The sequence below is a fragment of the Osmerus eperlanus genome, chromosome 3, assembly GCF_963692335.1.
Source record: "Osmerus eperlanus chromosome 3, fOsmEpe2.1, whole genome shotgun sequence".
NCBI classification, from domain to species: Eukaryota; Metazoa; Chordata; class Actinopteri; order Osmeriformes; family Osmeridae; genus Osmerus; species Osmerus eperlanus.
This window is the reverse complement of record NC_085020.1, coordinates 19,722,663-19,745,776: the sequence shown is the minus strand read 5'-3', so window position 1 is coordinate 19,745,776 and position 23,114 is coordinate 19,722,663. Positions and strand designations below refer to the sequence as shown.

The 23,114-nt window shown below is 40.8% G+C and overlaps 1 protein-coding gene across 1 annotated transcript; it reads right to left on the bottom strand.

Moving 5' to 3' along the window:
* Nucleotides 1-1,092: 1,092 nt before the first annotated feature.
* On the bottom strand, nt 1,093-6,873 carry LOC134017032 (olfactory receptor 1500-like). The gene is made up of 3 exons (XM_062456276.1): nt 6,869-6,873; nt 4,975-5,822; nt 1,093-2,045 (listed from the first exon to the last, which is right to left on the bottom strand). The coding sequence occupies exons 1-3, from the start codon at nt 6,871-6,873 to the stop codon at nt 1,093-1,095; spliced, it is 1,806 nt and encodes a 601-aa protein (XP_062312260.1).
* Nucleotides 6,874-23,114: the final 16,241 nt, after the last annotated feature.

Sequence of the window (23,114 nt, the reverse complement as noted above, 5' to 3'; positions counted from 1 at the left end):
TGTTTGTTACTTAGAGTATACATATATAGTATGTTTTTGACTATTTGCTTCAAATATCAGTATTCATAGCGGGGAAATGTGAAAGTTGGCTTGATTTGTAAATATGTTAAAATCTGTTTTGTGAACTCATTGTAAAAGCAGTTCAGATAGGTGTCAGCATGGAGGCTTGCAGAAGGTAGAGTGTGTGAGTCTGTAGCAGGGTGCAGGTGTCCTGACATTTGAACCCACCTGTCAGATTGTCCTACCAGGGCTTATGGCACATGCGCACACCAAGATCAGGGTTACGGTAAGTTTAGTGTTACGGTAAGAAATTCTGACAAGGTAGGATACATCGACAGAACACCTGGCCTTCTGATAAGCACAAGGCAAGTAATTCATTACAGTTTGGATACGTATATCCACGAGGAACTGTTTATACAGGGCCCTGTTTCTTTACCAAACACCGTTTTCACACAGTTATAAGTCTGTTATGAGTAAAGAATAGAGACAGAGAGAAAGAGAGAGAGGGAGAGAGAAAGAGAGATGTTACAAGTCTGAGACTTGTAACATCATTGACATTGCTGGCAACTGCATCAATAAAGTCCTTTCTTCATAACATGTAATCCTCAACTCTTTATTAAAGAAAGACAATGAAAGATTCTAAGTAACATCATTAAAAAACATCACAATCTAACATCACTCACACCCTCAAAAGGTAATGGTGGTATCTGTAAAACAAATAAAAGTATAGAAAATACGAACAATAACTTCCCTAAAAGTTACTGTAAGAACACAGACTTGACCTGCTGTTGAATGTTTGCATTTAGATGAGATTTACTTAAAATAATGATAAATTCAACATGAGATGAAATGGTTATGAACAGCATAATAATCTTGCGCCATGTAGGCAAGATGAGCAGGGAAATTAGGTCCTTTGATACTTGTTTAGATTTGAAAAGTGTGAAGGAGGGATATATCGAATGCTGCCATAGAGTACAGTAAGGCTGAATACGATTTTATCATTGGTCAGGTATTGCTTCTCTACCAGGTTTTACCAAAGTTGTACAGTGGTACTAAAATTACTATTCTCCCCAAAACCTAATTGGGTACTCTTTACATTAAAGACTTTTTCTTTTTTGTACTTATCATACAGAAACTCAAAATTCGGTTTCTAATCTGCTTCAGTTTCAGACCATAAACAAGCGGGTTTAGAATTGGAGGAATAACTAAAAATTGTACTGCCATGAAATTCTGAAAGTTTTGTGATGTGTCTGCAGAACCATATCTACTGTACAAAATATCAAACAACAGAGCAACTGCTACATTAATTACGGACAGTAAATGTGGCATGCAGGTCTGCATAAACTTTCCCCTGTTCTCAATAGACTTTAAACATGTCCTGATAAGATATGCATATGAACATATAATTAATTGTATATGTACAACATAGAAAAGTATGTTAATATACCCTAATATACTGTTTGCTGTAATTGAAGAGCAGGAAAGTTTAACAATTGACCAGTTCGCACAGTAGAGCTTCTCTATATGTGATCCACATAACCTGAGTCTAGTAGTCATTACTAAAGTAACAGTGAATAAACAGAATGTAGAGAGCCAAGGATAAGACACTAACCAAGCGACCCTCTGCCTGGTCATAACAGAGTGATACTCCAGTGGTCTACAGATTGCCACATACCTGTCATATGCCATCACTGCTAGAATTACAAAGTCTCCACAGGCAGAAGAATACATGACAAAAGTTTGGATTAAACATCCTGCATAAGATATGACCTGCAGATGAGACAGTAGGTCCAGAAGGAATTTTGGGTAGAATCCTGTTGTGCCAAAAAGTCCACTGATGCACAAGTTACACAGGAAGATGTACATGGGCTCATGGAGGTTTTCATCCAGGATGATGGTCAAAATTAGAGCAACATTTACTAGTATAATCGCACAGTAACAAAGTAAAGTAAGAGAGAAGAACGTGGCTCTGTGTTCCATCATCTCATCAAACCCAGAAAGAGTAAACCATGTCACTGTTGATGCATTGTCGCTAAAGGTCATATCTGGGAAGAAAATAAAATGGTTACAAAAACATTTTATTTTCTAATTCAGTCACTGTGCTCCTTACACATAGACTGACCATAGTATACTTGGTAGTAGAAGTAAGTAAGAATGTTACACAATATGCAGAATATAAGTAGAGAAAAATTGTGTAACAGTGCAAGCGCTACAATGGTCCATGAGAAATAAATTCAGCACATACATGTACATTACCTTGTGTTGGGATACACCATCGATGAGATATGTTAAGAATAACCCATGCACCCTACATGTAGCAGTATTTTATGCCCTCTAGCATGATGACCTCATACCATGTGGAAGGACAGGGAATTCAGGCCCTTGACACTGTTTGGATTAGAAAGGAGTGAAAGGAGGAGGGGTGTTGCTAGATGTGGTCATACTGTAAACCTTTAGAACTCTAATGATGAGTACGAATAAATGTATTCCCTCAAAACCAAAAAGACACACTTCCATACAAAATACTTGATAAATATTGACTACATCAATGATGATGATGGCTGTATGTGAACAGAAGCTCCTGTATGTTACCAAGTTGTTCTTCCAGAGATCCTAACAGAAAGGATGAGTTTTTGTGTGTTAGGACTCCTTTCAAGAGATTACTCTGTGTACTTTACCCAGATATACAGTCATGGCCAAAAGTATTGTCAGTACATTGTTTGTTTGCAAGTTTGCTTCAGTTGTTCAGGTGTTGATTCACCCTGTTTGTCGATTATTGTGCAGAGTGATCAGATGCATATTAAAAGCTTGATTGGCCCAAAAAATGAACATCACAAATACCCACATTTCACTGATTTGGGGCCCTGGCATAAAATGACTGGTTAATATAATTTCAAGTCATATCATCAGCACATGGGAAAGTGTGAATGAGTTAGTGTCAGGTGAAATCACTTCTATAATTCTAATTCTGGATTATAAGAGAAGATTGATTGCTCTAAAAAGTGGGACTCTTTGTATATATTGAATTTGTTTGACAATAAAAGCCTTTAAAACATATGAAATACGTAATATAGTTTTCCAGTATACCACAGAAACACGTGAAAAATAATCTACAAATTCTGAACCAGCAAACTTTGCAAAACACTGCCAATACTTACTGTACATATACAGCCCTGAATTTTTTTTAAGCCACTGCAAATTTTAACCTTCTGTTCTCTACTCAAAATGGTCCTTTTCAACTTGTTTTAATGAAAGAAAAAGGTGCAGTGTTCTCTTCATTTCTTCCAGATCTGTGTATATATATAGGGCCTCAAGTTCCAGACTGCTTATAGACCGTACCTTAAATCATATTTGCCATAAATGTCCTCAAGGGAATATCTACCTGTTCACATGATGTTCTGTAAAAGAAAAGGTTTTACAGCCTCTATTCTGGTACTTATTTTAGTGTATTGAAGTCACCCTGTAACTGTAACGGATAGGAGTTTTAACTCGGATCCTTGAGGCACACAACCAACACGGTGAAATAATTTACAAACAATATCCCTTTATTAATACAGTTCTAAAAAAAAACAGAAGACTTAAGTCATGAGCAAATCGCAGCTCTACACCTGGTGCCAAAAGCTAATGTTAGCAAATCCACAGCAATTCACATCAAATTCACAGCAAAACCCACAGCAATTTCACTGCAAACCCACAGCAATTTCACTGCAAACCCACAACACTGCAAACATTATAGTACACCATAAACGTATGCCGCAAAACGGCGATAGGCTCATAACCCCCAGTCCCTCACGGAAGTAGCAGAAGATCCAGATTAATGTAAAAGTAAGTTAAAAAAAAGTCCACTCATGAGAGGATTTGTCCAGCTATACCACCAGTCCAGACACCACTCACGACCCAGCTGATGACTCAGGGCTCCAGTGTAATGCAGCCGCAAGCGCACCGCAGTTCCACCAAAACTGTCCTTTCACAGCGGTGGCGTTCGTTTCCCAGAGAACTGCGGAAGAAAAACAAGATAAATCAGGACCCGCACCGTCAGTGAAGTTAAACCACCAGGCTGTTACACGGCAATGTGGTACAGGCAAGAGTATTTCCCTTCCCTTTGCTGCCGAAATAGAGAGCGTTGTACGTCTTTTGGCGGTGCTCACGATACCAGTGTTCTCCAGCGTTTCTTGACGTTGTTTCGTTGAGTGCGTTGTATGGTCCTTCTGCTCGATCGTAACGGTTGCTGTTGTTCCACTCTGTGGAGGTTCGTAGTTGAGTCCTTTCTACGCGCCTGCCACCAACCAGCCCCCGTTGAATGCCGTCCTCCGCATTTAATTCCTCCCGTCACCAATCACGTCGGTCTCATTAGAGACCATTTGGCACACCTGTTGGGGAACGCTACAAACCATACACCATTCTAAAATGATCACTTACAATTGTTCAACACCGCCCCCTACCAACAGCCAATATTTACATGTCACAATCACAAAACACCCAAACATTGTCGCCCCGTTACATTCTTCCCCCCTCTTTAATGGTGGTCGTCCCCGACCACTACCATGGCCAATGTTCAGTGTTCTATGTCGCAATGGCCAACAGTGTCCAATCTGACTCACGGTTCGTATCGTGCCGGAGGCATACCACGAGTAGAGCGGTTTGGGTACCGCCTAGCAGTGGTTGGTTCAGTCTTTTGGTGTGTTGGAATTGGGTCGTGAGCTGGTGTCACATAAGGTGGAAATATTTGATCACATGCAGTTACAGTCGGTAGTGACTCTGGGCCAGGGGCTTCCTGAGACGGGTTGACTGAGGCAAGAGAAGGAATTGTCTGTGTTTCAAAGCTGGGTGGTTTTTCGGCTGGCCCTGGCATTGCTGCCCAAGGTTCGAGCTGCAGCGGTTGAGCTGGTGGGAACAGAGCGAGGGGGCCACTTGGCCAAGGAGTCGCGAGTTGTTCATTTGGTGGATTGTTGTCGTTTGTCAAGGGTACATCACCTGGGCATGAGCGGAGGTTGTTGCGATGAATTGTCCGAAGGGGTCCTTCCTTCCCTTCGGGGCGTATCGTGAAGACTGGGCTATCTTGGTAGGGTTGGGTGACTACGATAAAGGGTATAGGTAGCCACTGGGGTGCTAGCTTCCCCTGGGCCCGACGTCGAAAGTTCTTTATGAGCACTCGCTCCCCAGGCAACAGTGGCATAATCCGTGCATTGCGATTGTAGCGGTCTTGGTTCCATTGGGTTCGTCGTTCTACATTTCCCTTGACAGTGGCATAAGCCTGCAGGAGTGTTTGGTGATGGCTTCGGACCCATCCCTCCAGGTCCTCTCTACGCTGGGGGGGTGCAACATCATGGAGCATGTCTACGGGTAGTCTGGCATGGCGCCCAAAGACAACGTAATGAGGGGGTATGCCTGTACTCGCATGTGTGGTGTTATTATATGCTTGTAGCAGGGCAGGAAGTAAACTCGGCCAATGAGTTTGGGAGCTGCTCTCGATAGTGCCCAGCAGAGACAGAAGGGTACGGTTGAAACGTTCACAGGCTCCATTTCCCTGCGGGTGGTAGGGTGTAGTGTGTACCTTTTTACAGCCATACATCATACACAATTGCTGCATCAGCGCTGACTCAAAGGCTCCCCCCTGGTCCGTAAGTATGCGTTCCGGGCAGCCAAACGGGACTATGAGAGCCGTCCATAGAGCCTTTACAGTTGTTGAAGCAGTTTGATCCTTGGTTGGTACGGCCAGAGCGTAGCGGGAGAAGAGGTCAGTGATGACAAGGATGTACTGGTAGGTGTCTGAAGGTCGTCCGAGGGACAGGAAATCCAATGCCACGGTCTCAAAGGGGTAGCTAGAGGGGATAGAACATAATGGGGCTTTTGGTGGCGCACCCAACTTTCCCACTATGCAAGAAGTACATTCCGCTGCCCATGTCCGTGCACTTGTGCTCATTCCTACCCAGTAGAATCTTCTCCTCAAGAGAGACACCATCTTGTCGCCACTTGCATGGCCCCCGGCCTTGTGGTAGTCCTCCCAGAAAACCTCATGGAGGTTTTCATCCAGGATGATGGTCAAAATAAGAGCAACATTTACTAGTATAATCGCACAGTAACACAGTAAAGTAAGAGAGAAGAACGTGGCTCTGTGTTCCATCATCTCATCAAAGCCAGAAAGAATAAACCATGTCACTGTTGATGCATTGTCACTAAAGGTCATTTGATTTCTGTGAAGAAATCAAAGGATTAAAAAAGTCAATGATATAGGCTGACTATAGTATAACTACTAATATGTTAATTTTACACAATATATAACATGTCTGCAAAGAGACATACAGTGTAACATTGTAATAGCGACCAATACAGCACAAACATGTATATTACTTGGTGCTGGGACACACCATAGATGAGATCTTAACCCTAATGGCACCCTACATGTAGCAGTATTTTATGCCCTCTTGCACGATTACCTCATACCATGTGGAAGGACAGGGAATTCAGGCCCTTGACACTGTTTGGATTTGAAAGGAGTGAAGGGAGGAGGGGTGTTGCTAAATGTGGTCATACTGTAAACCTTTAGAACTCTAATGAAAAGTAATGCACAGGTCTGTATCCAAAAAATATGTAATCGTCTGACTGTTGCTAATCTGAAGAGTTGTGTGGAGCACTTGAGAAGACTGAATAGGATGTACTGGTGCAGCAACAAGTCAGGTTAATCTGCTATATTGTTGACTGCAGCATCAGTGATGCCCATGAGAAGGGATCCTATATGATGATGATGATGATGATGATGATGATGGCTGTATGTGAACAGAAGCTCCTGTATGTTACCAAGTTGTTCTTCGAGAGATTAGGAGTAGTCAGGAAAACAACAGGTGGTGTTGATCACAGAACCCCCCACGTCATGTCCGATCCTAGATGGTTCCATGAAAACATCTCTCAATTCTGCATCGGGATTGTTTAATACCACTGCTGTCATCCATAGTATAATGTAATAAATCTTTGTCTGTCTGTGTGGGTTCAGAAATGACAGGTGGGTGATGTAAAAACAGCAGATCATATTGAACATTTATCGGTGTGGTTATTAATTACTACAATTTCACAGCAATTATTCAACAAGTAACCAGCAAATAAACATAGTCTACCCGCTGGTGCTGCACACACCTCCCTGTTGCTTTTTAGTATGCAGGCATTACAGCTGGTGGTCTCAGTCTTTTTAAGCCGTCTCTGTCTTAATATGTGCATTGTTTGTTGACTCCCATTAAAAAATTGTTGTAGGCATCAGACTTTTGTAGGCTTCCGTAGCCTCTTTCCTTACTGTAAACGCACTCTATCAAATACTATTTGTTAGGCTAATTGTATTGGTAGGTACTAGGCCTATTTGAAATAGTGGTAGACATCGGGATAGATTAGCTGTACAGTATCTCTACCTAGGCTACACATTTCAGATCATCTTAAAATAAATTATAGCCTAAAATAAATAACATTCTGATCCAGTGGGTCGGTTAGGGGACACTATTCGATGTATCGCTACTATTCACAGCCAGTTAATTGATGGTAATATGTGCTAGTCATGTTAACTCGATGGTAACGTAGTGTAGAGTTGAAATATACAGTGTTTCGGTGGTCATTTAGCAGACGCTCTTATCCAGAGCGACTTACAGTAAGTACAGGGACATTCCCCCCGAGGCAAGTAGGGTGAAGTGCCTTGCCCAAGGACACAACGTCATTTTGCACGGCTGGGAATCGAACTGGCAACCTTCAGATTACTAGCCCGATTCCCTAACCGCTCAGCCACCTGACTCCCTAGTCAGTCATAAGACTAGATGTCTTATGGCGGAGTCTAGAACGTCCGCACATGGGTGAGCGAGTTGACTGTAGCAAGATGGCCGCCATGTGCGGACATTCGACTCCGTTGTCCGGCAACGCGGACGAGACATCTAGCCTTTATATATATATCTATGGTTATAATGTTGTTGTTAAGGCCGGTGTGGCATGTTGATGATGTGCAGAGAGCGACGGAGAGAAAAGTGTGGAGAAAGGAAATAAACGGAGATTGTTGTTAGCTCCAAGAGTTACCAGTTCTATGAGTTTTTGTCCAATACAAAGAGTATATTCAGGCCTTACACTTCGGATAGCCGGATGTAGTTCAGGGCCTTACGTTCTAAACTGATCTTCCAAAAAAGGTCTATACAGTACTGTGCAGAAGTCTTAGCCACAATTAAAAAAGACAACATTCATGTGAAAAAATCTTGGTTGGGAAAGACTTCTGCATATACTACTGTATATATTTCTAAACTGTTAGATATGTAGAGACTGAAACAGGAAGATAAAAGTTACAATGTATTTATATAGACGATTATGAACTGCTAAACTAGATATGATCAATTATTTATTTGGAAATACTCAAAATGTCTCAATATGTAAACCTGTTTGTCAAGATCAGGTTTATACCTGATAATTTGCATGAATGTTCAAGAAAATTGACAATGTTATTAAAATAAAAAGATGTGCATTAGTGACTGGATGATGTGGAGTTTGAACAAGTACTTTGGAGAATGTCAATTATGATCTGAGAAATGTAGGTACCAAAGCTACTGAGAAAAACGACAGTACGTGTACTGTACTATTTATCTATAATTCCAGAAATCTGTGTGTGTCCCCGACACCGTTCAGATAGGTGTCATTATGGAGGCTTGTAGAAGGTGGAGTGTGTCAGTCTGTAGCAGGGTGCAGGTGTCCTGACATTTGAAACCACATGTCAGATTGTCCTACCAGGGCTTATGGCACATGCGCACACCAATATTAGGGTTACGGTTAGTTTAGTGCTACGGAAGGAAAATCTAACAGGGTAGGATAAATCGACAGAACACCTGGCCTTCTGATTAGCACAAGGCCAGTCATTTTTATCATAGTTTGGATATGTAGGTCCACAAAGCACCGTTATAACAGGCCCCTGTTTCTTCACCAAACACCGTTTTCACACTGTTATAAGTCTGTTAAGAAAACGTACAGAAAGAGAGAGAGAGAAAGTCTGAGACTTGTAACATCATTGACATTGCTGGCGACTGCATCAATAAAGTCCTCTCTCCATAACATGTCGTCCTCAACTCTTTATTCAAGAAAGAAAATGAAGGATTCTAAGTAACATTAAAAAACATCACAATCTAACATCACTCTCACACTCAAAAGGTCATGGTGGTATCTGTAAAACAATTAGAAGTATAGAAAATACTAACAATCACCTCCCTAAAAGTTACTGTAAGAACACAGTATAGCTGCTTATGTTAAATGGTGCAGTAAGGTTGCACAGCATGTAATATATTCATGTACCCTGTTATGGAAAAATTCTAGTGGCACTGTGCAAATTTGAATAGTCAAGAGATGGCGGTTACAATAAATTTATTTTGCTTGTACAAATCAAGATTTAACAAAGTACTTTGTGATCAGTCATAACGAAGGAGGTGCTAGCCACAGGTCGTTCGCCAGAGTGATACAGAACAACCCTAAAACCCTGCCTTATATAAACTTTAGATCAAATGATTCCTCTGAACTCTGTTGATTGGTCAGCACTGCTCAGTGACAGTTTGACTTCATATCAAGTTCCCACAGTTCTTTAATGTGGCCTCTCTCCCCAAACCAATAGATAGTAAAACCACAGGAGTTCACCAGTCAAATGGTCAACTGTCCTTTGTGTGGGCAACTTCAAACAAGTATTTGATTAACCCCACCCAATGCAACAGGAAGGGTCAGAGCAGCTTAATCAGTTAACAATACAATTGAATCCACATTGTCTCCAGACCAGCTGTCTCTTCCCCCCAGGTGTCATAAACTGCAAATGGCATCTCTACCAAATGGAGTTGACTCTTCTTAATCAACTTTAGACTTCCGTTAAAACACATTCCTCATATATGAAACACACACAATATAACTGTATTCCAAAATTTCCACGACAACCCTGTTAACACAGACTTGACCTGCTGTTGAATGTTTGCATGTAGATGAGATCTTAGTGGAATGATAAATTCAACATGAGATGAAATTGTTATGAACTAGCATAATAACCTTGTGCCATGTAGGCTAGATGAACAGGGAAATTAAATAATTTGATACTTGTTTAGATTTGAAAAGAGTGAAGGAGGGATATGTTGAATGCTACCATAGAGTACAGTAAGGCTGAATTACATTTTATCATTGGTCAGGTACTGCTTCTCTACCAGGTTTTTACCAACTTTGTACAGTGGTACTAAAAATTACTATTCTCCCCAAAACCTAATATGGTTCTCTTTACATTATAGACTTTTTATTTCTCGTACTTATCATACAGAAACTAAAAATTTGGGTTCTAATCTGCTTCAGTTTTAAACCATAAATAAGCGGGTTTAGAATTGGAGGAATAACTAAAAATTGTACTGCCATGAAATTCTGAAAGTTTTGTGATGTGTCTGCCGAACCATATCTACTGTACAGAACATCAAACAACAGAGCAACTGCTACATTAATTAAGGACAGTAAATGTGGCATGCAGGTCTGCATAAACTTTCCCCTATTCTCAATAGACTTTAAACATGACCTGATAATATATGCATATGAACAAACAATTAATATTATTTGTGTAACATAGAACAGAATAGCAATATACCCTATTATATTGTTCGCTGTTATTGAAGAGCAGGAAAGTTTAACAATTGACCAGTTTGCACAGTAGAGCTTCTCTATATGTGATCCACACAACCTCAGTTTACTAGTTATTGCTATAGCAACGGTGAATAAACAGAATAAATAGAGCCAGGGATAATAGACTAACACAGTGACCCTCTGTTTAGTCATAACAGAGTGATACTCCAGTGGTATACAGATTGCCACATACCTGTCGTAAGCCATCACTGCTAGAATAACAACATCTGCACAGGCTGAACAGTATATAACGAAAGACTGAGTTAGACATCCTGCATGAGAGATAACCTGCAGATCAGACAGTAGATCCAGAAGGAACTTGGGATAGAATCCGGCAGTCCCAAACAGGCCACTGATGCACAAGTTACACAGGAAGATGTACATGGGCTCATGGAGGTTTTCATCCAGGATGATGGTCAAAATGAGAGCAACATTTACTAGTATAATCACACAGTAACACAGTAAAGTAAGAGAGAAGAATGTGGCTCTTTGTCCCATCATCTCATCAAACCCAGAAAGAGTAAACCATGTCACTGTTGATGCATTGTCACTAAATGTCATATCTGTTGAGAAAATAAAAGGGTTACAAAAGCCATTTATTTTCAAATTCAATCATTGCGCTCCTTAAACATTAGACTGACCATAGTATACCTGCTAGTAGAAGTAAGAAGGTTACACAATATGTAAAATAAAAGTAGAGAAAAATACAGTGTAACAGTGCAATGACAACAATGGTACATGAGAAATTAATTCAGCACATACATGTACATTACCTTGTGTTGGGATACACCATCGATGAGATATGTTAAGAATAACCCATGCACCCTACATGTAGCAGTATTTTATGCCCTCTAGCATGATGACCTCATACCATGTGGAAGGACAGGGAATTCAGGCCCTTGACACTGTTTGGATTTGAAAGGAGTGAAAGGAGGAGGGGTGTTGCTAAATGTGGTCATACTGTAAACCTTTAGAACACTAATGAGAAGTTCAAAGAAATGTATAGGCCTGTGTGTAATATATAAGCTTCTGTATGTTACCAAGTTGTTCTTCTAGAGATTGGGAGTAGTCAGGTATATGAAAACAGCAGGTGGTGCTGTTCACCTTACACAGACCCCCCTCATGAGCATAGATCATTGCCAATCCCAGATGTTTCTGTATAACAGAAATGATGAGCTTTTGTGTGTATTAAGACTCCTCTCTTGGAGTCAATAGGTTACTTGTTGTACTCTATCTATCTATAGATATATTCATATATAGCCACTTTTCTTGTTCTTGTTAATTTCAGGGTATTTAAATCACCCTGTAACCAACCCATGTCATTCCTTTGACCACCAAGTGCGAGCCTTGCATGGTTTACGGTAATGATCCAAACTCGCATCAATAAACTCAGTCTACCCTTTTCAATTGTGTCTGCATTTCCATGGCCACCGATTGAAATCATTGCAACAATAACCATCTCTCTATTCTCCATAGGGATTGTTTAACACTACTACTGTCACTATCATGATTACGATCTATACACATTACATAACCACATTACTTCTTGTGTTTTCTTTACCATTCCCACATTCAATTCCATTCTCTCTTTATACAGTTGTATTCTTATTGTCTACATATATGCTTTCGATTACTTGCTTCATATTTCAATAATCATAGGGGGGACTGTGGAATTGTTCTTGTTTTGTCATTGAAATCTGGTAGGATCTGATTAGTGAACTCATAGAAAGAGCAGTTGAGATAGGTGTCAGCATGGAGGCTTGCAGAAGGTAGAGTGTGTGAGTCTGTAGCAGGGTGCAGGTGTCCTGACATTTGAACCCACCTGTCAGATTGTCCTACCAGGGCTTATGGCACATGCGCACACCAAGGTCAGGGTTACATTAAGTTTAGTGTTACGGTAGGAAATTCTGACAAAGTAGGATACATCGACAGAACACCTGGCCTTCTGATAAGCACAAGGCAAGTAATTCATTACAGTTTGGATACGTATATCCACGAGGAACTGTTTATACAGGGCCCTGTTTCTTCACCAAACACCGTTTTCATACAGTTATAAGTCTGTTATGAGTAAATAATAGAGAGAGAGAGAGACAGAGACAGAAAGAGAGACAGACAGAGAGAGAGAGAGAGAGAGAGAGAGAGAGAGAGAGAGAGAGAGAGAGAGAGAGAGAGAGAGAGAGAGAGAGAGAGAGAGAGAGAGAGAGAGAGAGAGAGAGGTTTGTAACATCATTGACATTGCTGGCAACTACATCAATAAAGTCCTCTCCATTAAATGCCATCCTCAACTCTTTATTCAGGAAAGACAATGGAGGATTCTAAGTAACATCATTAAAAAACATCACAATCTAACATCACTCACACACTCAAAATGTAATGGTGGTATCTGTAAAACAAATAAAAGTATAGAAAATACTAACAATAACCACCCCAAAAGTTACTGTAAGAACACAGTATAGCTGCTTATGCTAAATGGTGCAGTAAGTTTGCACAGCGTGTAACATATCCATGTACCCAGTTAACACAGACTTGACCTGCTGTTGAATGTTTGCATTTACATGAGATTTACTTAAAAGAATGATAAATTCAACATGAGATGAAATTGTTATGAACAGCATAATAATATTGCGCCATGTAGGCAAGATGAGCAGGGAAATTAGGTCCTTTGATACTTGTTTAGATTTGAAAAGTGTGAAGGAGGGATATATCGAATGCTGCCATAGAGTATAGTAAGGCTGAATAAGATTTTATCATTGGTCAGGTATTGCTTCTCTACCAGGTTTTATCAACTTTGTACAGTGGTACTAAAATTACTATTCTCCCCAAAACCTAATATGGTTCTCTTTACATTAAAGAATTTTTATTTTTTGTACTTATCATACAGAAACTCAAAATTCGGTTTCTAATCTGCTTCAGTTTCAGACCATAAACAAGCGGGTTTAGAATTGGAGGAATAACTAAAAATTGTACTGCCATGAAATTCTGAAAGTTTTGTGATGTGTCTGCAGAACCATATCTACTGTACAAAATATCAAACAACAGAGCAACTGCTACATTAATTAAGGACAGTAAATGTGGCATGCAGGTCTGCATAAACTTTCCCCTGTTCTCAATAGACTTCAAACATGTCCTGATAAGATATGCATATGAACATATAATTAATTGTATATGTACAACATAGAAAAGTATGTTAATATACCCTAATATACTGTTTGCTGTAATTGAAGAGCAGGAAAGTTTAACAATTGACCAGTTCGCACAGTAGAGCTTCTCTATATGTGATCCACATAACCTGAGTCTAGTAGTCATTACTAAAGTAACAGTGAATAAACAGAATGTAGAGAGCCAAGGATAAGACACTAACCAAGCGACCCTCTGCCTGGTCATAACAGAGTGATACTCCAGTGGTCTACAGATTGCCACATACCTGTCATATGCCATCACTGCTAGAATTACAAAGTCTCCACAGGCAGAAGAATACATGACAAAAGTTTGGATTAAACATCCTGCATAAGATATGACCTGCAGATGAGACAGTAGGTCCAGAAGGAATTTTGGGTAGAATCCTGTTGTGCCAAAAAGTCCACTGATGCACAAGTTACACAGGAAGATGTACATGGGCTCATGGAGGTTTTCATCCAGGATGATGGTCAAAATTAGAGCAACATTTACTAGTATAATCGCACAGTAACAAAGTAAAGTAAGAGAGAAGAACGTGGCTCTGTGTTCCATCATCTCATCAAACCCAGAAAGAGTAAACCATGTCACTGTTGATGCATTGTCGCTAAAGGTCATATCTGGGAAGAAAATAAAATGGTTACAAAAACATTTTATTTTCTAATTCAGTCACTGTGCTCCTTACACATAGACTGACCATAGTATACTTGGTAGTAGAAGTAAGTAAGAATGTTACACAATATGCAGAATATAAGTAGAGAAAAATTGTGTAACAGTGCAAGCGCTACAATGGTCCATGAGAAATAAATTCAGCACATACATGTACATTACCTTGTGTTGGGATACACCATCGATGAGATATGTTAAGAATAACCCATGCACCCTACATGTAGCAGTATTTTATGCCCTCTAGCATGATGACCTCATACCATGTGGAAGGACAGGGAATTCAGGCCCTTGACACTGTTTGGATTAGAAAGGAGTGAAAGGAGGAGGGGTGTTGCTAGATGTGGTCATACTGTAAACCTTTAGAACTCTAATGATGAGTACGAAGAAATGTATTCCCTCAAAACCAAAAAGACACACTTCCATACAAAATACTTGATAAATATTGACTACATCAATGATGATGATGGCTGTATGTGAACAGAAGCTCCTGTATGTTACCAAGTTGGTCTTCCAGAGATCCTAACAGAAAGGATGAGTTTTTGTGTGTTAGGACTCCTTTCAAGAGATTACTCTGTGTACTTTACCCAGATATACAGTCATGGCCAAAAGTATTGTCAGTACATTGTTTGTTTGCAAGTTTGCTTCAGTTGTTCAGGTGTTGATTCACCCTGTTTGTCGATTATTGTGCAGAGTGATCAGATGCATATTAAAAGCTTGATTGGCCCAAAAAATGAACATCACAAATACCCACATTTCACTGATTTGGGGCCCTGGCATAAAATGACTGGTTAATATAATTTCAAGTCATATCATCAGCACATGGGAAAGTGTGAATGAGTTAGTGTCAGGTGAAATCACTTCTATAATTCTAATTCTGGATTATAAGAGAAGATTGATTGCTCTAAAAAGTGGGACTCTTTGTATATATTGAATTTGTTTGACAATAAAAGCCTTTAAAACATATGAAATACGTAATATAGTTTTCCAGTATACCACAGAAACACGTGAAAAATAATCTACAAATTCTGAACCAGCAAACTTTGCAAAACACTGCCAATACTTACTGTACATATACAGCCCTGAATTTTTTTTAAGCCACTGCAAATTTTAACCTTCTGTTCTCTACTCAAAATGGTCCTTTTCAACTTGTTTTAATGAAAGAAAAAGGTGCAGTGTTCTCTTCATTTCTTCCAGATCTGTGTATATATATAGGGCCTCAAGTTCCAGACTGCTTATAGACCGTACCTTAAATCATATTTGCCATAAATGTCCTCAAGGGAATATCTACCTGTTCACATGATGTTCTGTAAAAGAAAAGGTTTTACAGCCTCTATTCTGGTACTTATTTTAGTGTATTGAAGTCACCCTGTAACTGTAACGGATAGGAGTTTTAACTCGGATCCTTGAGGCACACAACCAACACGGTGAAATAATTTACAAACAATATCCCTTTATTAATACAGTTCTAAAAAAAAACAGAAGACTTAAGTCATGAGCAAATCGCAGCTCTACACCTGGTGCCAAAAGCTAATGTTAGCAAATCCACAGCAATTCACATCAAATTCACAGCAAAACCCACAGCAATTTCACTGCAAACCCACAGCAATTTCACTGCAAACCCACAACACTGCAAACATTATAGTACACCATAAACGTATGCCGCAAAACGGCGATAGGCTCATAACCCCCAGTCCCTCACGGAAGTAGCAGAAGATCCAGATTAATGTAAAAGTAAGTTAAAAAAAAGTCCACTCATGAGAGGATTTGTCCAGCTATACCACCAGTCCAGACACCACTCACGACCCAGCTGATGACTCAGGGCTCCAGTGTAATGCAGCCGCAAGCGCACCGCAGTTCCACCAAAACTGTCCTTTCACAGCGGTGGCGTTCGTTTCCCAGAGAACTGCGGAAGAAAAACAAGATAAATCAGGACCCGCACCGTCAGTGAAGTTAAACCACCAGGCTGTTACACGGCAATGTGGTACAGGCAAGAGTATTTCCCTTCCCTTTGCTGCCGAAATAGAGAGCGTTGTACGTCTTTTGGCGGTGCTCACGATACCAGTGTTCTCCAGCGTTTCTTGACGTTGTTTCGTTGAGTGCGTTGTATGGTCCTTCTGCTCGATCGTAACGGTTGCTGTTGTTCCACTCTGTGGAGGTTCGTAGTTGAGTCCTTTCTACGCGCCTGCCACCAACCAGCCCCCGTTGAATGCCGTCCTCCGCATTTAATTCCTCCCGTCACCAATCACGTCGGTCTCATTAGAGACCATTTGGCACACCTGTTGGGGAACGCTACAAACCATACACCATTCTAAAATGATCACTTACAATTGTTCAACACCGCCCCCTACCAACAGCCAATATTTACATGTCACAATCACAAAACACCCAAACATTGTCGCCCCGTTACATTCTTCCCCCCTCTTTAATGGTGGTCGTCCCCGACCACTACCATGGCCAATGTTCAGTGTTCTATGTCGCAATGGCCAACAGTGTCCAATCTGACTCACGGTTCGTATCGTGCCGGAGGCATACCACGAGTAGAGCGGTTTGGGTACCGCCTAGCAGTGGTTGGTTCAGTCTTTTGGTGTGTTGGAATTGGGTCGTGAGCTGGTGTCACATAAGGTGGAAATATTTGATCACATGCAGTTACAGTCGGTAGTGACTCTGGGCCAGGGGCTTCCTGAGACGGGTTGACTGAGGCAAGAGAAGGAATTGTCTGTGTTTCAAAGCTGGGTGGTTTTTCGGCTGGCCCTGGCATTGCTGCCCAAGGTTCGAGCTGCAGCGGTTGAGCTGGTGGGAACAGAGCGAGGGGGCCACTTGGCCAAGGAGTCGCGAGTTGTTCATTTGGTGGATTGTTGTCGTTTGTCAAGGGTACATCACCTGGGCATGAGCGGAGGTTGTTGCGATGAATTGTCCGAAGGGGTCCTTCCTTCCCTTCGGGGCGTATCGTGAAGACTGGGCTATCTTGGTAGGGTTGGGTGACTACGATAAAGGGTATAGGTAGCCACTGGGGTGCTAGCTTCCCCTGGGCCCGACGTCGAAAGTTCTTTATGAGCACTCGCTCCCCAGGCAACAGTGGCATAATCCGTGCATTGCGATTGTAGCGGTCTTGGTTCCATTGGGTTCGTCGTTCTACATTTCCCTTGACAGTGGCATAAGCCTGCAGGAGTGTTTGGTGATGGCTTCGGACCCATCCCTCCAGGTCCTCTCTACGCTGGGGGGGTGCAACATCATGGAGCATGTCTACGGGTAGTCTGGCATGGCGCCCAAAGACAACGTAATGAGGGGGTATGCCTGTACTCGCATGTGTGGTGTTATTATATGCTTGTAGCAGGGCAGGAAGTAAACTCGGCCAATGAGTTTGGGAGCTGCTCTCGATAGTGCCCAGCAGAGACAGAAGGGTACGGTTGAAACGTTCACAGGCTCCATTTCCCTGCGGGTGGTAGGGTGTAGTGTGTACCTTTTTACAGCCATACATCATACACAATTGCTGCATCAGCGCTGACTCAAAGGCTCCCCCCTGGTCCGTAAGTATGCGTTCCGGGCAGCCAAACGGGACTATGAGAGCCGTCCATAGAGCCTTTACAGTTGTTGAAGCAGTTTGATCCTTGGTTGGTACGGCCAGAGCGTAGCGGGAGAAGAGGTCAGTGATGACAAGGATGTACTGGTAGGTGTCTGAAGGTCGTCCGAGGGACAGGAAATCCAATGCCACGGTCTCAAAGGGGTAGCTAGAGGGGATAGAACATAATGGGGCTTTTGGTGGCGCACCCAACTTTCCCACTATGCAAGAAGTACATTCCGCTGCCCATGTCCGTGCACTTGTGCTCATTCCTACCCAGTAGAATCTTCTCCTCAAGAGAGACACCATCTTGTCGCCACTTGCATGGCCCCCGGCCTTGTGGTAGTCCTCCCAGAAAACCTCATGGAGGTTTTCATCCAGGATGATGGTCAAAATAAGAGCAACATTTACTAGTATAATCGCACAGTAACACAGTAAAGTAAGAGAGAAGAACGTGGCTCTGTGTTCCATCATCTCATCAAAGCCAGAAAGAATAAACCATGTCACTGTTGATGCATTGTCACTAAAGGTCATTTGATTTCTGTGAAGAAATCAAAGGATTAAAAAAGTCAATGATATAGGCTGACTATAGTATAACTACTAATATGTTAATTTTACACAATATATAACATGTCTGCAAAGAGACATACAGTGTAACATTGTAATAGCGACCAATACAGCACAAACATGTATATTACTTGGTGCTGGGACACACCATAGATGAGATCTTAACCCTAATGGCACCCTACATGTAGCAGTATTTTATGCCCTCTTGCACGATTACCTCATACCATGTGGAAGGACAGGGAATTCAGGCCCTTGACACTGTTTGGATTTGAAAGGAGTGAAGGGAGGAGGGGTGTTGCTAAATGTGGTCATACTGTAAACCTTTAGAACTCTAATGAAAAGTAATGCACAGGTCTGTATCCAAAAAATATGTAATCGTCTGACTGTTGCTAATCTGAAGAGTTGTGTGGAGCACTTGAGAAGACTGAATAGGATGTACTGGTGCAGCAACAAGTCAGGTTAATCTGCTATATTGTTGACTGCAGCATCAGTGATGCCCATGAGAAGGGATCCTATATGATGATGATGATGATGATGATGATGATGGCTGTATGTGAACAGAAGCTCCTGTATGTTACCAAGTTGTTCTTCGAGAGATTAGGAGTAGTCAGGAAAACAACAGGTGGTGTTGATCACAGAACCCCCCACGTCATGTCCGATCCTAGATGGTTCCATGAAAACATCTCTCAATTCTGCATCGGGATTGTTTAATACCACTGCTGTCATCCATAGTATAATGTAATAAATCTTTGTCTGTCTGTGTGGGTTCAGAAATGACAGGTGGGTGATGTAAAAACAGCAGATCATATTGAACATTTATCGGTGTGGTTATTAATTACTACAATTTCACAGCAATTATTCAACAAGTAACCAGCAAATAAACATAGTCTACCCGCTGGTGCTGCACACACCTCCCTGTTGCTTTTTAGTATGCAGGCATTACAGCTGGTGGTCTCAGTCTTTTTAAGCCGTCTCTGTCTTAATATGTGCATTGTTTGTTGACTCCCATTAAAAAATTGTTGTAGGCATCAGACTTTTGTAGGCTTCCGTAGCCTCTTTCCTTACTGTAAACGCACTCTATCAAATACTATTTGTTAGGCTAATTGTATTGGTAGGTACTAGGCCTATTTGAAATAGTGGTAGACATCGGGATAGATTAGCTGTACAGTATCTCTACCTAGGCTACACATTTCAGATCATCTTAAAATAAATTATAGCCTAAAATAAATAACATTCTGATCCAGTGGGTCGGTTAGGGGACACTATTCGATGTATCGCTACTATTCACAGCCAGTTAATTGATGGTAATATGTGCTAGTCATGTTAACTCGATGGTAACGTAGTGTAGAGTTGAAATATACAGTGTTTCGGTGGTCATTTAGCAGACGCTCTTATCCAGAGCGACTTACAGTAAGTACAGGGACATTCCCCCCGAGGCAAGTAGGGTGAAGTGCCTTGCCCAAGGACACAACGTCATTTTGCACGGCTGGGAATCGAACTGGCAACCTTCAGATTACTAGCCCGATTCCCTAACCGCTCAGCCACCTGACTCCCTAGTCAGTCATAAGACTAGATGTCTTATGGCGGAGTCTAGAACGTCCGCACATGGGTGAGCGAGTTGACTGTAGCAAGATGGCCGCCATGTGCGGACATTCGACTCCGTTGTCCGGCAACGCGGACGAGACATCTAGCCTTTATATATATATCTATGGTTATAATGTTGTTGTTAAGGCCGGTGTGGCATGTTGATGATGTGCAGAGAGCGACGGAGAGAAAAGTGTGGAGAAAGGAAATAAACGGAGATTGTTGTTAGCTCCAAGAGTTACCAGTTCTATGAGTTTTTGTCCAATACAAAGAGTATATTCAGGCCTTACACTTCGGATAGCCGGATGTAGTTCAGGGCCTTACGTTCTAAACTGATCTTCCAAAAAAGGTCTATACAGTACTGTGCAGAAGTCTTAGCCACAATTAAAAAAGACAACATTCATGTGAAAAAATCTTGGTTGGGAAAGACTTCTGCATATACTACTGTATATATTTCTAAACTGTTAGATATGTAGAGACTGAAACAGGAAGATAAAAGTTACAATGTATTTATATAGACGATTATGAACTGCTAAACTAGATATGATCAATTATTTATTTGGAAATACTCAAAATGTCTCAATATGTAAACCTGTTTGTCAAGATCAGGTTTATACCTGATAATTTGCATGAATGTTCAAGAAAATTGACAATGTTATTAAAATAAAAAGATGTGCATTAGTGACTGGATGATGTGGAGTTTGAACAAGTACTTTGGAGAATGTCAATTATGATCTGAGAAATGTAGGTACCAAAGCTACTGAGAAAAACGACAGTACGTGTACTGTACTATTTATCTATAATTCCAGAAATCTGTGTGTGTCCCCGACACCGTTCAGATAGGTGTCATTATGGAGGCTTGTAGAAGGTGGAGTGTGTCAGTCTGTAGCAGGGTGCAGGTGTCCTGACATTTGAAACCACATGTCAGATTGTCCTACCAGGGCTTATGGCACATGCGCACACCAATATTAGGGTTACGGTTAGTTTAGTGCTACGGAAGGAAAATCTAACAGGGTAGGATAAATCGACAGAACACCTGGCCTTCTGATTAGCACAAGGCCAGTCATTTTTATCATAGTTTGGATATGTAGGTCCACAAAGCACCGTTATAACAGGCCCCTGTTTCTTCACCAAACACCGTTTTCACACTGTTATAAGTCTGTTAAGAAAACGTACAGAAAGAGAGAGAGAGAAAGTCTGAGACTTGTAACATCATTGACATTGCTGGCGACTGCATCAATAAAGTCCTCTCTCCATAACATGTCGTCCTCAACTCTTTATTCAAGAAAGAAAATGAAGGATTCTAAGTAACATTAAAAAACATCACAATCTAACATCACTCTCACACTCAAAAGGTCATGGTGGTATCTGTAAAACAATTAGAAGTATAGAAAATACTAACAATCACCTCCCTAAAAGTTACTGTAAGAACACAGTATAGCTGCTTATGTTAAATGGTGCAGTAAGGTTGCACAGCATGTAATATATTCATGTACCCTGTTATGGAAAAATTCTAGTGGCACTGTGCAAATTTGAATAGTCAAGAGATGGCGGTTACAATAAATTTATTTTGCTTGTACAAATCAAGATTTAACAAAGTACTTTGTGATCAGTCATAACGAAGGAGGTGCTAGCCACAGGTCGTTCGCCAGAGTGATACAGAACAACCCTAAAACCCTGCCTTATATAAACTTTAGATCAAATGATTCCTCTGAACTCTGTTGATTGGTCAGCACTGCTCAGTGACAGTTTGACTTCATATCAAGTTCCCACAGTTCTTTAATGTGGCCTCTCTCCCCAAACCAATAGATAGTAAAACCACAGGAGTTCACCAGTCAAATGGTCAACTGTCCTTTGTGTGGGCAACTTCAAACAAGTATTTGATTAACCCCACCCAATGCAACAGGAAGGGTCAGAGCAGCTTAATCAGTTAACAATACAATTGAATCCACATTGTCTCCAGACCAGCTGTCTCTTCCCCCCAGGTGTCATAAACTGCAAATGGCATCTCTACCAAATGGAGTTGACTCTTCTTAATCAACTTTAGACTTCCGTTAAAACACATTCCTCATATATGAAACACACACAATATAACTGTATTCCAAAATTTCCACGACAACCCTGTTAACACAGACTTGACCTGCTGTTGAATGTTTGCATGTAGATGAGATCTTAGTGGAATGATAAATTCAACATGAGATGAAATTGTTATGAACTAGCATAATAACCTTGTGCCATGTAGGCTAGATGAACAGGGAAATTAAATAATTTGATACTTGTTTAGATTTGAAAAGAGTGAAGGAGGGATATGTTGAATGCTACCATAGAGTACAGTAAGGCTGAATTACATTTTATCATTGGTCAGGTACTGCTTCTCTACCAGGTTTTTACCAACTTTGTACAGTGGTACTAAAAATTACTATTCTCCCCAAAACCTAATATGGTTCTCTTTACATTATAGACTTTTTATTTCTCGTACTTATCATACAGAAACTAAAAATTTGGGTTCTAATCTGCTTCAGTTTTAAACCATAAATAAGCGGGTTTAGAATTGGAGGAATAACTAAAAATTGTACTGCCATGAAATTCTGAAAGTTTTGTGATGTGTCTGCCGAACCATATCTACTGTACAGAACATCAAACAACAGAGCAACTGCTACATTAATTAAGGACAGTAAATGTGGCATGCAGGTCTGCATAAACTTTCCCCTATTCTCAATAGACTTTAAACATGACCTGATAATATATGCATATGAACAAACAATTAATATTATTTGTGTAACATAGAACAGAATAGCAATATACCCTATTATATTGTTCGCTGTTATTGAAGAGCAGGAAAGTTTAACAATTGACCAGTTTGCACAGTAGAGCTTCTCTATATGTGATCCACACAACCTCAGTTTACTAGTTATTG

Bases quoted from the DNA above. Each gene is read 5' to 3' on its own strand.
- LOC134017032 (XM_062456276.1), bottom strand. The intron at 2,046-4,974 runs GTGATGTACCCT...TTTTCTTCCCAG, and splicing joins CAACCTCCGCTCATGCCCAG to ATATGACCTTTAGCGACAAT.